Source organism: Aegilops tauschii, chromosome 5, assembly GCF_002575655.3.
Source record: "Aegilops tauschii subsp. strangulata cultivar AL8/78 chromosome 5, Aet v6.0, whole genome shotgun sequence".
NCBI lineage: Eukaryota > Viridiplantae > Streptophyta > Magnoliopsida > Poales > Poaceae > Aegilops > Aegilops tauschii.
Window position 1 is genome coordinate 577714787 of NC_053039.3, and position 17309 is coordinate 577732095.

The following is a 17309-nucleotide window of genomic DNA, read 5'->3' on the forward strand; positions in this document are numbered from 1 at the left end:
CCATATGTTCATGTGATTACTCCTCACGATGGCCGGACCATAATCAAAGCAGTTCCTGATGGAACATATACCTTTATCTTAGTGTCAAAAGAAACCCTGAAAGAATTTGAAAGGGTGGTGATTGACCTACTCTTAATGATACAAGTTCATTCAAATTTATTTGTATCCGTAGTTCGATTATGGATTGCTAATAAATTGCAGCCAGATGCTTTTCAGCCCCTGCTTTAGTTTCAGTGAAAATACATACTTATTTTAGTTCGCGCATGTTTTTGTCAGATGGCATGTACCGAGTATGTATCAGATTTTTTCAGATTCTTTAGCTTTCTGTTTTATGGATCCAAAAGTTGACAAGGAATGCTCTTTATTTTTCTCTTTAGCTTCATTGCTATCTTTTCTTTGCCTTTTCCATTTGAAATATATATATTACTATTTGTAGATTAATGTGAGTGAAGCCTTTCTGGAACTGGAAGTTCTGTGTGTGGCCCCGCGCAAGGGGGGGGGGGGGGGTCTGCCTGATATGGGTAAACCCAGTTGATATATTTGAAACAAGATGCACTTGGGTACAATTTTTCCGAGAGAATTTCTCTTTTTTTGGATTCTTCACCTCTTGTGCTATTGGTTTTGTGATCTATCATGAGGTGTTAAATGCTGTAAACTAGAATTAAGATTAAATCAATCAATGGTAGAAGCATCAATTAAATTAATTCAACGCAGAAGTCAACATAGTTGCTACGTACTAAAATTGAACCGGTGTAGTGTTTAGAAACATTACTATTTGAGTCCCTGACAATGGAATGCCAATGATATAGTTTGTTGTTGAATCGTACTAGATTATAGCTACTGCCTGGTTCCGATAACCAATGATAGAATTTTTTGTCGATGACAAAATGTATTCATAATTTATGTAGACTGATATCTGATTGTAGTTGGCCTTTTGTATGATAAACGCCTTGCTTTAAGTATTGTGTTGTCACCAATCACTAGAAAATGCAGCGAAAAGAAACGGCGCCAGTGTTGTGTTGTCACCCATCACGCTGGGTCCGTGTCTGGCATCGCACCGTTGAGCGATCGACAGCAAGGCTATTCACAGTACTACTGAGTGTAGACCCTCATGCAGCAGCTACGAATTTCAAGTACGTAATCTTTTCTCATGTACAGCAGCATATTCCTCGCTCAGTCACTTGGCAAATTTGACAATTTTGACCTCGAAACGAAATCAATTCACAGAATGAACTGCCCGTAAAACTATTTCACACCCCTGACCCTTTTGTGTAGCGCCCGCCACGCCGGCGCCACACCCTACGGTGCAGCGCCTAGCTCTGGGGCGTTGCACCTCTGTCCACCGTGGCAGCCCATGGGCCCGCACCCAGCAGTGCAACGCCTCCGAGCTAGGGGCCGCACATGTAATGTGCAGCGCCTAGGGCTCGGGCGTTGCACATTGACTTAGATGCAACCGCGCCAGCCCTCTCCTCCCCCACCCACCCCATTGCCAGTTACAGAACAAACAGGGCGGCGGCCCTCTCCACTCCCCCTCTCAATCCCCTCTCCAAATCCTTCCGATCCAACGATTTGGTCCGTGCATTTCTTCACCAATCCATCGTAGAAGGTACTCTCCTCCGATCCCCTTCTTTCTATCCATAGAAAATATGATATTTTGAAGATTTGGGGAACCCTTGTTTGAATCTTGCATGTATTAGATTTGGGGAACTTTTGTTTGAATCTTGCATATATTAGATTTGGGGAACCCTTGTTAGATTAGAATGTGGTTTGGATAGATAGGTTGACATGTTATTTATATAGTTTGGATACATAGATTGACATGTTATTTCTATGGAAAAGTTATTTGTATGAAGTAGGCCTAGTTTAGTTTATTTGTACTGAAATTATACTCGTATTGAGAAAAATGCTTTGGATACATATGCTTTGAATCTTGCATGTAGTAGGCCTACTTTAGTTTTTTTGAATTGAAAAGATAATCGTGTTGACAAGAATGCTTTGTTGAAATTGTTAGGATGGTTTGGCTTCTCGATGATCATTGGGACAAACAACACCGGTCGTACGCTATGTCGGTGCAGCAGGGGGTAATATTGAAAGTGGCCGGTGTTATGAATTTCGTATTTTTTTCAAACACAAATGCCCCATATGTAATGTTATGATTTGTTTGTTTGTAGGAGCTTGCACCTCTGAAGCTTCGGTCTCACGGGATTAGCCTTGGAGGGATGCGCTATGATGAGCGGTACACACCGTATGTAAGGGAGGCAGGACTTCTCCCTTTCATTGAGTTGGTCCACCGGTCGACGCCACCCAACAATGCTGCAGCACTCACCGCGCTTATGGATCATTGGAGGCTGGAGACACACACTTTCCATCTTCGGACCGGGGAGATGACCGTGACGCTGCAGGATATTGCTATGATCACCGGTCTTCCTATCGATGGCAATCCTTTATGTATGAACACCGCTGATGGGTGGCGCGCGCAGATGCAAGCCCTTATCGGTATGGTTCCTCCAGAGCCTCGGGAACCAGAAGCAGAAGATAAGAAGAAGGAAAGAGTCGCAGCGGGCGCTACTTTCACGTGGATATCATCGAACTTCTGTCATTGCCCTGATGATGCTAATGAGGACATGGTGAAGACATATGCCCGTGTCTACATGTGGTACGTGATATCCAGGACAATGTTTGCTGATGGCACAGGCAAGAATGCTCCATGGATGTGGCTGAAGGCGTTGACCGTCTTCGATAGCAACTGGAGTTGGGGTTCGGCGACACTGGCTTACTTGTATCGACAGGTATGAAGTTGTTTCCTTTTCACTTCATTGATACATTATCAATGCGCTCTTGCGGCAAATTTGACCATGTTCTCTTTTATGTGCAGTTGGACGAAGCCTGTTGTAGGCACACTGGAGGTATTGGTGGTTGTCTGCTCGCACTTTCCATATGGAGCTGGGAGCGTTTGCCGGTTGGACGACCGAAGACCGTGAAGTACGAGGATTGGGACGATAAAGACGACCGACTACGGCTCCCCACTTGGGCTTACAAGTGGGATGTGTTAAATGAGACGATGGATGATCCCTCGGTAATGTACAAGTTGTACAAGAGCGAGCTGGATGCGATCACGCCTGAGCAGGTGAACCGACATTGCATAAGTGATTATCATGCTTGTATTGTAACTCGATATCAATTTTGCATTCAATCCCATTTTGCAGGTGGAATGGGAGCCGTACGGAAAAGGAGAGAGTTTTGGTAACCCTATAGAGTTCAGGCTGAATCCGATGTGCATTAGGGATAGGGATCTCTGGCATATGCGGTGCCCACTGATATGCAACTGGGCGGTTGAGCTTCACCTGCCACATCGGGTGTTCCGCCAGTTTGGTTTGTTCCAGCCACACCCGCCGGAGTGGGAGGACACGGACAAGTTGCTACACGCGTAAGATATAATTAACCTTGAGCACTTAGCAGCTTCTCGACGGTTTCGATGATGCTAATATTCTGTTTCTAACTTGCAGGTTGGATAGGAAAAAGCAGCGGAAGATCAAGGATTGGGCCAAGCATCACAGGAAGTATGTCGTGCAGTTCGCTCTTAGTGTGGAGCAAGCAAGGGTTGGAAAACGAGCCCAGCTTCGTGAGCACTGCCCGATCGCGTTCAACAACTATCTCACATGGTTTCTTGCAAGTACCCGCGTGGAGGTATGCCAGCCGGCGTATGCTGAGGAGATTCTGGAAGAACCCACCGTTTTTGATGAGGTAGCCCAGCACCAGTACAACGCATTAGTCAGGAAAGGCAACTCAGTGATCCCTTCAGCTCCAATGATGAACTTTGTGGTAAGCCTTTTTTGCTTTTCCATTCGCACTATTCACATCTTCGCTTGCCTAACACTTTGATGCCGTTTCTGTTCATAGCGTGCCCAGATCAAGAAAGCAGCTGATGAGACCGAGACTATTCTGGAAACAACCCCGGCTGGCAAAAGCGATGGGGAAGGTGCACTTCGAGCATTCATTAAGGTTCACATCTCCTTCAAACTAGCACTTAACATTTGTTGGTACGTTCCATGTCTCATTCACTTGTACATGTTGCAGCGCCAGGGCCAAAAGTTAAGGCGGCTATCAAACCTTTTCGGTTGTCGTGACCCCGAGTATGTATCACCAGAACGGTCTAGGTCGGCGACACCATCAGATCCCGCTTCGGGGCAGAGCCATGGTGAACCTTTCGAGGATGAGGATGTGGGTGTGGTCACCCAAGAGGTATGTCATGACGATATATATCCATTTGTTGATGCATTGCTAACTATATCCTCACACACGGTCTTTCCATATCTTTTGTTGATGCATAGGTTGCTGATGATATGACCTTGGGGACGTACCAGGCTCGGTCTACATACGAGTTGAAGCCTAGGAAGGGAATCAACAAGTACACACCTGAAGACTTCACCCAAAGAGGCCAAAGAGGCAAAAGGACGGTCGGCACCTCGCGGATGGCGGCTTTGGATGACTATTTGGATGACGATGTCGAACCGGAGCCGGAGCGGGTTCCTCTTCCTTGGAAGGTGAAGAAGATAAGCGCCAAGAGGGGGGGAGGAGCCACCAAGCGTGGAAAGCACTAGTCATCGTCATTTTTTTTATAATGTTGAACTTAGAGTGGAATTTGTTATGTCGTTGAACTTGGAGTGGTCGTACCTATAATGTGGAATTTGTTATGTCGTTGAACTTGGAGTGGTGGTAGCTCTATGTTAAACTTGAACTTATTGTGATGGTCCTTTCTAAGAAATGATGTCTGTGGTGAACCCTTTTTAAACCTTAATGTTTCTTATACGAATTGTTGAACTGTGGCTGAAAATGACCCAGTAGAGGGGGGGAGGAGGCACAGAAGGTAGGCCTCCAGTTTGAGGCAAAAAATTTGCTAAGTGTTTGTGCAGCGCCTAGCTCGGGGGCGCCACACTATACGGTGCAACGCCTAGCTTGCAGGCGCTGCACTGTATAGTATGGCGCCTCCAAGCTAGGCGCTGCACAGGTCTGTAACTTGTGGATAGCTACAGACCTGTGCAGCGCCTAGCTTGGAGGCGCCACGCTCTACAGTGCAACGCCTAGCTCGCAGGCGCTGCACAACAGAAGGTAGGCCTCCAGTTTGAGGCAAAAAATTCGCTAAGTGTTTGTGCAGCGCCTAGCCTGGAGGCGCCGCACTATACTGTGCAACGCCTAGCTCGCAGGCGCTGCACTGTAGAGTGTGGCGCCTCCAAGCTAGGCGCTGCACAGGTCTGTAACTTGCCATACCTTCTGTTGCTCTCTGGATAGCTACAGACCTGTGCAGCGCCTAGCTTGGAGGCGCCATACTCTACAGTGCAGCGCCTGCGAGCTAGGCGCTGCACTGTAGAGCGTGGCGCCTCCAAGCTAGGCGCTGCACAGGTCTGTAGCTATCCAGAGAGCCACAGAAGGTAGGCCTCCAGTTTGAGGCAAAAAATTCGCTAAGTGTTTGTGCAGCGCCTAGCTTGGAGGCACCGCACTATACTATGCAACGCCTAGCTCGCAGGCGCTGCACTGTAGAGTGTGGCGCCTCCTAGCTTGGCGCTGCACAGGTCTGTAGCTATGCAAACACAACAGAAGGTAGGCCTACAGTTTGAGGCACTTGGACTTGGACTTAGTGAATTTTTTAGCTATCCAGAGATCCACAACAGCTAGGCGCCACACGGTAGATTGCAGCGCCCAGATGCTGACTTACTGAATTTTTTTAGCATATGCAAACATAGTAAGTAACAACTGTAGATTGCAGCGCCCAGATGTGAAGTAGGATCTATACGTAGCAAGCAAACAACTGTGAAAAGAACATATGCACGAAGTACTTCACGACACATAGTAGTTCATAACACATAGTACTTCACGACACATAGTAGTTCTTACAACCAAATCGAGGAGGAGACATAGTAGTTCACCGCACATAGTAGTTCTTACAACCAAATCGAGGAGGAGACATAGTAGTTCACGGCACATAGTAGTTCACAACCAAATCGAAGAGGAGACATAGTAGTTCACAACCAAATCGAAGAGGATGACATAGCTCTATTGCGTAGAGCAAGGCCCCTTTCCCTTCTTCTTCTTCCTCTCTTCTTCCTCTTCCTCCTCCCTTTTTCTTATGAGGTGAGCCTCCTTAACCACCCTCTCCATGAATATCTGATTGTCCCTCTCTTCTTTTTCAGCTGCAATTGCCCAAAGCTTCATGGTTCTTTCTTCAAAATCCTGTTGACGCTTCTTCTGTGCCTCCTCAACTTTCCTCATCAACGCTTGCTCCCTAGAGCGCATCGCATTTGCCGCAGTCTGTTTTCGCTTCCTCTCCTTCTCAAGCTCCTCTTCCTTCTTCTTCTTTAGCTTGGCTGCATCCTCCTCTCTAAGCTTCTTCGCAGCCTTCTCCCACCATCCCGCCATCTCATCTTCGCAATCCTCCTTCATTGTTGGTTTGTTGGGTTGGGAAGCCGCCATACCTACAATGAGTGAAACATAATGGTTAGTAAGGACAATAATAACAAATGGAAGCACATATGAAAAGAAGAACATATGAAAAAACAAGAACATATGATACATTATAGTTAGTGAGGAACATACGGAAACAGTCCATCTAGGTATCCAAACATTCCTCTATAACGAACTTGCGCTTGTCCATCACCACGGCCAAGTCCACCACCAAGGCCAAGACCATCACCAAGGCCGAGACCATCACCACCACGTCGAGCTCTACCACCACCACGGCCTAGACCACCACCACCACCTCTACCACCACCACGGCCTCTTGTAAGTCCAAGTTGCCGACCTCTTTGTTGCCTAGATCCTCTTTGGCTAACACTTGGTTGGCTAGGCACTTGTTGGCTACCACTTGGTTGCCTTGGCACTTGTTGGCTACCACTAGGTTGGCTACCACTTGGTTGGCTTGGCACTTGTTGGCTACCACTAGGTTGGCTACCACTTGGTTGGCTCCCTTGTGTAGCTCCTTGTTGGCTTGTGCTTGCATCATTTTTCTTGGACCTTTTCCTTGGTTTCGTACATCTTCTTTTGTTGTGGCCCTGACCTTTGCACTCCCCACAACGGGAGCTCTCACGAGGCTCTTGGAATTGGTCGTTTCCCGCTTCGCGGCGCCCACCATGGCCCCATCCGTCCATGTCGCCTCTAAGACGCTTTGTCTTACGTCTACCCCGTTTAACAACCTTCAACTCCGGATCCGGCCATAGTTGAACTCCATGATACTTCGGCCATTGTGATTGGTCAAAGTATGGGTCAAAGCGGGGAGCCCATGTTTTCTTGACCGTCATGATTGAGAACTCCGACTCCCTCATGGTGCGTGGGTGATTGATGTCCACATTCCTAACGCGACCGGCGGCATACAAATGTGAGCATGGGAGATGAAGCAACAATGGCCTCCCGCAAGTGCAATCACATTGTGTTAACGACACCTTGAAAGCCCGACCTCCATGTTGCCGGCCATCGTTTGTGGTTCCTCCTGGCTCTTTCACTTCGTACTTCCACGCTTCGTTGTCATATAATATAGCTTCTTCTGAGTCCGCCTTCCGTGATTGAAATACCAACCATTCATCAACTTTGGGTGGGAACTTGTACTTGTACTTCCGTGGGTTCTCGCCCGCTATCTGTGCATCGGTTTCCATCGAGTACTTTACAAAGTACGCATTCATCTTGTCAAATGTGTATTGAACTATTGCCGTCACGGGTAATCCACGTGCACCTTTGAGCACCCTATTGAAGCATTCGGCCATATTGCTTGTCATTTGACCGTATCTCCGGCCATCTTCATCAAAAGCACGTGCCCACTTGTTCCGGTATTGAATGTGCCTATTGAGAAAATCTTGACCCCCGGGATCAAGTTTTTTGTGTGCGAGCAATTTGTTGTACAAAGTGGCGAAGCGCTTATCAGAGAAAGCGAGACAACAATATTGAAGATCATCGGCCAACTCCTTAAGGCCACATGCCCTATAGAAGTTCGAACAAAAGTGCCTCATGCACCATCGATGGTGCAACGGAGCATGCCCGGGAATGTCAATCTCCACGGCGTTAAGAATTCCTTGATTCCGATCCGATATGACACAAATTTCCCTTTGAGCGGGTAACACCTTCGTCCTCAAAAGATGCAGAAACCACTCCCAGTTGTCATTGTTTTCCACTTCAACCAAAGCAAATGCCAATGGCAACACCCGGTTATTGGCATCACTTGCTATCACAACCAACAAGGTGCCCTTGTATTGTCCGGTCAAGAACGTGCCATCAATTGCGATGACCGGCCTACAATGTTCGAAAGCCCTCACACATTGCTCGAACGCCCAAAAAGCATGGCCAAATACTCTGACTTTCCTTCCTTCATGAACCGTTGTTTGGTGCCCATGAGGCTCGACCACATGAACCATGCCCGGGTTTGTCGCGGCCATGGCTAACAACAACCTAGGGATTCGGTTGTATGCTTCCTCCCATGTACCATACAACATCTTAAATGCGGCTTGCTTCGCCTTCCATGCCTTGCCGTATTTCACCTTGTAACGAAAGATGGCTTTCACAAGGTCAATGACATGTTGGACGCTCATTGTTGGAAGTGTGGATATTGAGTTGGAGAGCCTGTAAGCGATGAACTCGGACGTGAGTTGTTTGTGGTCTTCGGACACAATCTTTCCATCCACCCTTTTGCCTTGGCACATGTGAGTTGGCACACAACTCACTAAATGCCAAGTTGGACCTCCTTTCCATGGTCTTGCACGCACAATCCACGGACAACCGCCACGGCGTCTTGCCACTCCTTGTTGGACCTCCTTTCCACGAGCTCTACCACCACCACCACGGCCTCTTGTAAGTCCAAGTTGGACCTCCTTTTCATCTTCACATGCACATGCAACCGTGTAGCGCACATTGATGTCCGGGTTCACCACCTTGTGTGGACGATAATGCGTAACCGAGTAGTTGTCGAGCCACATCTTCAAATCCAACAAGCTGTCGAACTTAGAACCTTTAGCAATCCGGTTCTTGTCGTCTACCAAATCACGGTGAGATCTTGGACTAACCCCAAGAGGTACACATTGGCCACCATCTACCACGGCTTCATCCGCGAGACTAACATCCTTGAACAATGTAGTCCGATGATCCCGACCAAATACCTTCTCGAAAGCTTCGGCCTCCTTCACCGTGAACCCCTCCGCATCAACTTGTTCATCGGGACCATCGTCATCCGAGTCCGATGCATATGCACGGGAAAAAGGGATGGAATGGTCCATTGTCTCTTGCAAATGATATTTGTCGAGATCACCCACATTGTTGTCATGGAGATCAACTTCATTGTCATCGTCCGCATACTTATCATTGTCCTCTTGCAAAGGTTCATCTTGGTTGTTTGTATACGGGCTCAATGTTGGCCTCACTTCTTGGGTCAAAAGAGGTTCAACAATTTCATCTCGCTTCAAGGGTGGGGGGCTACTAGCAACCAAAGGGGAGGGGTTCCGGTTCAAGTCCAAATGCAAACTTGAATCAACCTTCTTCGTTGCAAATAACTCAAGAGCCTTGTCTAGTGATTCGGCCACCGTCTCCTTGTATGCAACCCAACGTTGCTCCGAGTTGACACGCATTGTCTTCCAACGGATGTGCATTCCAAAACCAACATTATGCCTTCCCTCCAACTCAATGATATCACTAGGGTCCATCCAATTCAAATCTTTCCTAACTTGTTGCAAGAGCTCCGCATAGCTAGGACTACTATCAAACACCATGTCAAGCTCATCCGGGTCCGGTTCTTTATTGCCTTTCAAAAAGGCGTCTTTGTCCCCATGATGAACAAACACACATGTTCTTCCCATCCCTATAAGCATTCAAAGAACACAAGGTAACATTGCTTCCATGAGTACTAATCCATGGATTAACACGGAATACAAACCCTAATATATATATGAAACAACAATCCTAACCCTAACCATAACCCTAACCCTAACCATAACCATAACCCTAGCCCTAAACCTAACCCTAGCACCAACATAAGAACACCCATAAGAATAACCCTAGCATACTAACAAAGCCTAATCATAGAAATTGGCTAACAAACATCTCACATCTCCATGCAAATCTCTAGATCCAAACAAAACTAGGGTTTCCCCAAACTAGCAACAAATGAGCAATGGGAGAACTTTACTTGGATCAAAACAAGGGGATCGGAGATTATTACCTTGAGGGAGGGTTTGACTTCGAAATCCACGGACAAATTCTTCAAATTTGCAAGATTTGGAAGAAGATTTGAGAGGGGGAGAGAGTGGGAGAGGGGGCAAAGCTCGGGGAGAGAGTGAGAGAGTGTGTGGTGGGGGGGGGGGGGGGTGGGGGAGGGGGGCCCAGCCAAGTGGCTGGATACGTCACAGTGCAGCGCCTAGCCGCTAGGCGCTGCACATTACATGTGTAGCGCCTAGCTGGTAGGCGCTACACATTACATGTGTGGCGCCTAGCACGCCGGCGCTGCACTGCTGGGTGCGGGCCCAGGGGCTGCCACGGTGGACAGGAGTGCAACGCCGCCGCGCTAGATGCTGCACAGTAGGGTGTGGCGCCAGCGTGGCGGGCGCTACACAAAAAGGTCAGGGGAGTGAAATAGTTTCGCACCCAGTTCATTCTGTGAAATGATTTCGTCCCGAGGTCAAAATTGTCAAATTTGCCCAGTCACTTGCTCCTCCCAACAAATTGCGCGTAGGCGAACCAGGAAATCTTGCCACACACATTCGTTCGTTTCCATGAGATATCCCCTCTAGGCTGTAACGAACAAGCCCTGATCGACTCATTCTCCCTCTTCCTCCCAAACTGCCACCACGAAATCTATCTTGCCACCCCATTGATCGATTCAGTCTCCCTCTTCCTCGATCTACTTCTCCCAGTCCCATCCGATCGAGCTCGAGCCATGTCGGTGGTGAGCGCTGCGCATGGCGTGCTGGGTCCGCTGCTGGGGAAGCTCGCCGACTTGCGAGCCGTCCGCAAGGATATCATCGTCTCCCTCCAGTCCGAGCTGAGCTGAGCAGCATGCACGCCGCGCTCCAAGAGTACAGCATGCTGGAAGACCCGGGCGTCCAGGTGAAGACGTGGATATCGCTGCTCACATATGACACCGAGGATTGCATCGACAAGTTCATCCGCCACCTCGGCAAAGGCAGGCAGGATGGCTTCTTCATGGAACTCTTCCGCAAGACCGTCCCCTCCCTCAAGATGCTCAATGATCGCGGACGAGATCGCCGAGATCAAGGCAAGAATAAAGCACGTCAAGGAGCTCAAGGACAGCTACAAGCTGGGTGAGGCTTCCAAGACTTGGCATGCGGCCGTGGATCCTCGGTTGTCTGCCCTCTTGGCCAATGAGGCACACCTTGTGGGTGTGGAGGCTCCAAGAGACGACCTTGTCAAATGGATCCTGGAAGAGGGAAAGACCGGCTGCAGAGTGTTGTCAGTCGTGGGTTTCGGTGGATTAGGAAAGACCACGCTGGCAAATGAGGTGCTTCGCAATCGCAACACTACAGGGATGTTTGACTGTCGGGCTTTCATATCGGTCTCACAAAAGCCAGTCATAAAGAAAATTATCAAGGACATGCATGATCTGCAAATTGCCTTGCCCAGATGGATTCAGGAAAGGTATTGATATCTGGGACGAAGCAACGTCCATTGCAAAGCTAAGAGAGTTGCTACAAGATAAGACGTAATTTTAACGTAGCCATAATTTTTTAATGAAGTAGGCATGCATGAGTACATATATTTTCTCAGTAGGTTGAGTTCCCAAACATAGAAAATGATTTTATCCCTGCAAATACCAATCACATAATTCAGACATTTCCACTGCCAGATATAATACTTAAGAGCTGTCTGCTGTCTTTTTCAGTATCTTTTCACCTAGAGTCAATTACACCATTGATGTCACAACTTGGCGTGAAAAATCAGTTTAGTGCTAAAACTTGCGGTATACATTGAACTGGTGGTACAACTTGGCTTTGACGTGCATATACGGTGCAAATCACGTTTCTATACGAACACGGTGCTGATTATGCGCGCCAACGTGACATGGGCCCGCTGTTAGGGACAGGGCGACGAGGAGGACGTGTGCCTGCTTATCTTGCAAAAAGAAACCTCAGATTTTTTTTTCATTTTTCTCGCAGATGGAGCTGTGCGGGGTCCATCTGTCAGCAACCCACAGCATTTTGCAAAAATTGTCGCCACTGGGATTCGATCCCGTGACCTGGAGCAAATGCCACACCAGTGCACTCGCCAACGTTCCTTATGATAAAATTGATACGTAACATATATAAACTTTTTATCTTAAGAGGAATGGAGTCACAGCACCCCGTTTTGCACTGTTATTTTTAAAAACTTTATAAATACATTGTAACCATGTGCTATAAATAAAATAAATGTCAAAATAACAATGAACACTTTTATATACTACATAAATATTTTAATTTTTAAATAATACTTGAATATTTTTATAACATATTATTATTTTATAAAATTATTATTTATCACATAAGAATATAATTTACATATATTTTATAAATTCCTACAAAAAGTAACACGGCTGGGTGGTGCGGTGGCCACTCAGACCTGATGCCTAGATATTGCTGCTTCGAATCCCAGCCAACTATTTTTACACTATACGTGTAAAATAAAATTACACTATATGGATATATGTTTTTTAAAGCATGAACACTTCTATATACTGCATGAATAGTTTGTTAAAACTGTGAATATTTAATATTTATATAATAATTTATGAAAATATATCGAAAACTAAAAACTTTCTTAAAGCATGAACACTTTTATATACTTACATGGTTTTTTTAAACTGTGAACATTTTTAAACTTATATATGCATTTACTAAAGTATACTCCCTCTGTTCCAAAATATAGTGCGTCCTCGGTTCCCGTGCTTCAACTTTGACAATAAATTTAGCCAAAGACACCGACTGCGACGGGAGCAAAAATTATATTAGTGAACTCGTATTCGAAAGAAGTTTTGAATTATATTATTTTTGCTCCTGCCGCAGTCGGTCTCGTTGGTTAAATTCATGGTCAAAGTTGAACCTCGGGAAGCGCGGGCGCACTATATTTTGGAACGGAGGGATTATAAAAAATAAACACTTTCTTAAAGCATGAATACTTTTGTATATTACATTAATATTTCTTTAAAACTGTGACAAAAATTAAACTTATATAAGCATTTGTTGAATATATGTTTTTATTCAATATGCAAATTATTACATGAACAGTTTTTTATTTATAATTTCATTATTTGGATAATTTTAAATTAATACATGATTAATTTATAATTTAGTTTAATTTATTAATATGTACATTATTTATAGCATGCGATTATAATTTACATATATCCTATAAATTCGTAAAAGAACGGTGTAAAATGGGTTGTAGGGATTGTAGCCCGCATAATATTCAAAGAATATATAGGGGCAGCATCCAGTTGTTACATGAATTTGTCCTCACTCAGGCGGTTAGGCGCGCGCAGCTGTGAGCTACAGGACATCGGTTTGAATCCTTGCAGGTGCCATTTTTTTAATTATTTTTGAGACGCTGACAAGTGGACCCTTGCGATCGTGGCAAGAGCATTTTCATGAGGAAATTTTTCTGAGGCTTTTTTGGTGCAAAATAGCAGGCCACACGTCCTCTTTGCCTCGGTGACAGCGAGCCCCATGCCACATTGGCACGCCTAATCAACACCCTCTTCGTATAGAAACGTGATTTGCACCGTATATGCGCGCCAAAGCCAAGTTGTGGCATCAGTTCAATGTATGCCATAAGTTTTAGCACTAAACTGACTTTTCGCACCAAGTTGTGGCACCAGTGATGTAGTTGACTCTTTCACCTACATAATGCAGTCATTTCTTAGTGCAGTACACAGAATTTATCCATGTGTTTTTAGAAGGAGAAAAATTCACTACAAGTCACCAAACTTGCACTGGCGTCAGCTTTAGTCCTTGTGGTTACAAATACCCGCATTACGGTCACCAAACTTGCTCTAGGGGGTCATCTACGGTCCATTATACGATTTTGTATACGTACGCGCTGAGCTGGCCTTGGTCAACGGCTGCCAACTGTGCGCTGACTGCCACATGCGCTTGCTCGCTTGAATAGTCAGCTATGCAGGGTTTGTTTTGCAAATTTGCCAGTTATTAAAAGAGCTTCCCCCACCTGGTCGGACCAAGCCACCCGCCTCCCTCCCTCCTCTCTGCTTCTCCCTGTTCGTCGTCGCTGCCGAGGAGGTCGCTGGCGTGGGCGAGTGTCGCGACCGCCGCCATGAGCTCATCGTCGGACGCCGACCGCGCCGTTTGGGAGGGGCCCGCGTGACGTCCCTCTCGCTCCCACGCTCCAGCACACGGCACACCACAAGCAGCAGCAGCCGCCGTGTGGACTTGGCTCAAGTACTCGCGCCGTAGCACTTCCCTCTGTAGCAGCTCTCGCTCGGATCAACGCAAATGGCGACGGCGGTCCACCAGCTCTCCTTCTCCGCGCCGAGCGCGTGCGGCAGACGCGGGCGTCCGCGTCCGCGACGGACCGGCACGAGGTGCTGTCGCCGAAGCGTCGGCTGCCGCTGCGGAAGGTGCCGGGCGAGCACGGCCCGCCGTTGCTGGGCGCGCTCAAGGACCGGCTCGAGTACTTACACAGGCCAGCGTCCGCGCGCACTGCTCCACGGTGGTGCGCCTCAACATGCCCCAGCGGACTCAGGAGGTCACAGCCAAACAGTGTTCTACCCATGTTGTAGAGAGCAATCACAGGAAGTTGCCGAATGGTGTGCCCAGCTTTATGCTTCCACTGAATTTTATCTGGAGATGTTTGCTTGCTGTTGCCTCATACTGTACTACCAGGAGATATTCCTACCCTGAGTCACCCGATAATGCAATTTATGGGCAATCTGTACCTGAGTGATGTGGAAGGGCAGTCAGCTATCTGTTTTGTGCAGTTCTCTTGTCAACTTCATGCTCAAAATGCAGAACAAATGTTCAGATTCAGTCCACAAAATGTTCAACCGAAGCTACAATTTTCGTATTTTGCCTGCGATTGTCGAGCAGTACGTGTGTGGTCCGAACTACTCAAAACTGAGCTCTCTGATAAAATTTGGAACTTGTCCGAGCATCGCATTCTGGATCATGCTACTGTATGTAGTGTTCCTATGAGCGACAAATTGCAAAGGAATATTCAGCTTATAAGCTTGTCAGTGCACCAAAAATATTTGAGCCAAGAGGAATTTAATGGAAGTATCCATTTCACTCGATGATGCAATTCTGACCATCATGGCGATTGTTTCATGATGTTATTCTCAGTGTATGCAACATATATATTCCTGAATCCTCATTCGCCAAATTTCAGGCTTTAAAAAAACGTGATTGTGAGCATCTTATATCAACCGGGGCTTGTAATCTATTTATTCATGGACAAGGGATGTCTCAAATGTCGCATGGTTCATAAAGAAAGTGGTTCAACAATGCTGCAAACACCAAGGATTCAGTGTGTACAGCCGAGATGCTACTTTGAGGTTGGCTCTACTCAAGCATATCTGAAACTGAAGGTAGTCGACGGCGCTGTTATTTACATGTTCGAGCATAGAAACAATTGGGATTGGGAGTTGCCTATCCATTTCAAGCGTCCACCAGCAAGTATTTGGGAGTGCATCACTGACCACGCTTTCCTCAGGACCAAAATTTACTGATGATTTTTCATCCATGGCCTCGCCACACTGCATACACATGCAGGTTATATGGCCTATCTGAATCTTATCAACAACACTTTGATGGGTTCAGAAGCAATACATGGGGTGCATGTGAACTACAAGAGCACACAGTGTTACATATACTATATGGTGCAGCAACTAGAACGTGATGAATATTTTACCCATGGTCTTGCCCATTGTGAAATTTATTTGGAGAAGTTTGCACTGTTGTGGAAGAAGGAGAAACACAGTTCAAATAATTCAGTTGTTACTGTCATTGCTTCCTTCAGACATAGCACAACATTTGTTCTTTTCAGAACGTCCTATTACTTACCTGGGTGGATTACTTGGAAACTTTCTCTGTCCTTGCACATTTGAATCTGGATACTCATTGGTGCAGGGGAACAAGCGTCGAGCCCAGTACGGTGGATGTGTATCAAGCTGGATAACAGTCCTATGAGCTCCATTCAGATTATCTTCTGTTTTGTGCTATCGAGTTGTTTGGGTCTCACTGGAGCATCTACCAGCTGTTAACACCTTGCATTGTGGCTGTTATTGAAATGGACTCGACAGACGGTTTTTCAAGGCGGGCGGGGTGTCATTGCTATCATTGTCAGCTTTCCGCCAGGCTCCGACTTGGGCAACTACAACGACGCCGCCACCTTCGGCTTCCTTTGCCGCGACCCCGTCGACTCGCCGCTCCGCGACCAAGGGCCCAACTCCCAAGCTGATCGCCAAGTGGGTTCTGTTCCAGCAGCCCGCCTGCTCAGCCTCGGCCTGCCCAACTACGGCCGCCTCGCCGACTTCTTCCGCGACGCCGGCAAGGCGGTGATCGACGAGGGCGAGCGGCTGGGCATCGCGCGGGAGGAGGCGGTGCAAAACATCCTCTTCGCCATGTGCTTCAACTCCTTCGGCGGCATGAGGATCATGTTCCCGTCGCTGGTGAAGTGGCCGGGCCGCGCGCACCCGGCCGCCTCGCGATGGAGGTGCGCGCCAACGGCGGCGAGGTGATGATCCAGGCGCTGGCCGAGATGCCGCTGGTGAAGTCGGCCGTGTACGAGGCGCTGCGGATCGAGCCGCCGGTGGCGCGCGAGCGCGAAGCGGGACATGGTGGTGGAGAGCCACGACTACGGGTACGAGGTGCGGGAGGGGAGCTGCTATTCAGTTTAATAACTGCCAGTTTTGCAAAAAAACCCCTGGTTCCCTGCATATTCAAGCGAGCAAGCGCATGTGGCAGTCAGCGCACAGTTGGCAGCCGTTGACCAAGGCCAGCTCAGCGCGTACGTATAGAAAATCATATAATGGACCGTAGATGACCCCAACCGTATTGCGGGTATTTGTAACCACATGGACTAAAGATCGATAACACCAGTGCAAGTAAATGGACCTGTAGTGAATTTTTCTCTTTTAGAAGTTATAGTCTTACTGCAATGTCTTTGAGTAAAAGAAGGAAAGGTCTGTAGCATTCAGTTCGAGCCCCTTGAAAACATGTTTTGGCTGTTGAAATTTGTCGTGCTTGTATTAGTAGAGTGTACCCCCAGTCCCGCGAACCTGAAATATAAATAAATCATGTTATTTTCGAAACTCGTGTAATTTTTATGCCTTTGTC

The 17309-nt window shown here is 47.1% G+C and overlaps 1 protein-coding gene across 1 annotated transcript; it reads left to right on the top strand.

Moving 5' to 3' along the window:
* Positions 1 to 3272: 3272 nt before the first annotated feature.
* Positions 3273 to 4347, top strand: LOC141023229 (uncharacterized). Its single transcript, XM_073499576.1, has 4 exons — positions 3273 to 3427; positions 3507 to 3822; positions 3901 to 4002; positions 4078 to 4347. The coding sequence occupies exons 1-4, from the start codon at positions 3273 to 3275 to the stop codon at positions 4345 to 4347; spliced, it is 843 nt and encodes a 280-aa protein (XP_073355677.1).
* The last annotated feature ends 12962 nt before the right edge of the window (positions 4348 to 17309 follow it).

What these genes read in the sequence shown, in the direction of transcription:
- LOC141023229 (XM_073499576.1), top strand. Translation starts at nt 3,273, where the DNA reads ATGTGCATTAGGGATAGGGATCTCTGGCATATGCGGTGCCCACTGATA. An exon ending in CTCCAATGATGAACTTTGTG is followed by an intron (nt 3,823 to 3,900) that starts GTAAGCCTTTTT and finishes TTCTGTTCATAG; the next exon opens with CGTGCCCAGATCAAGAAAGC. An exon ending in CACTTCGAGCATTCATTAAG is followed by an intron (nt 4,003 to 4,077) that starts GTTCACATCTCC and finishes TACATGTTGCAG; the next exon opens with CGCCAGGGCCAAAAGTTAAG.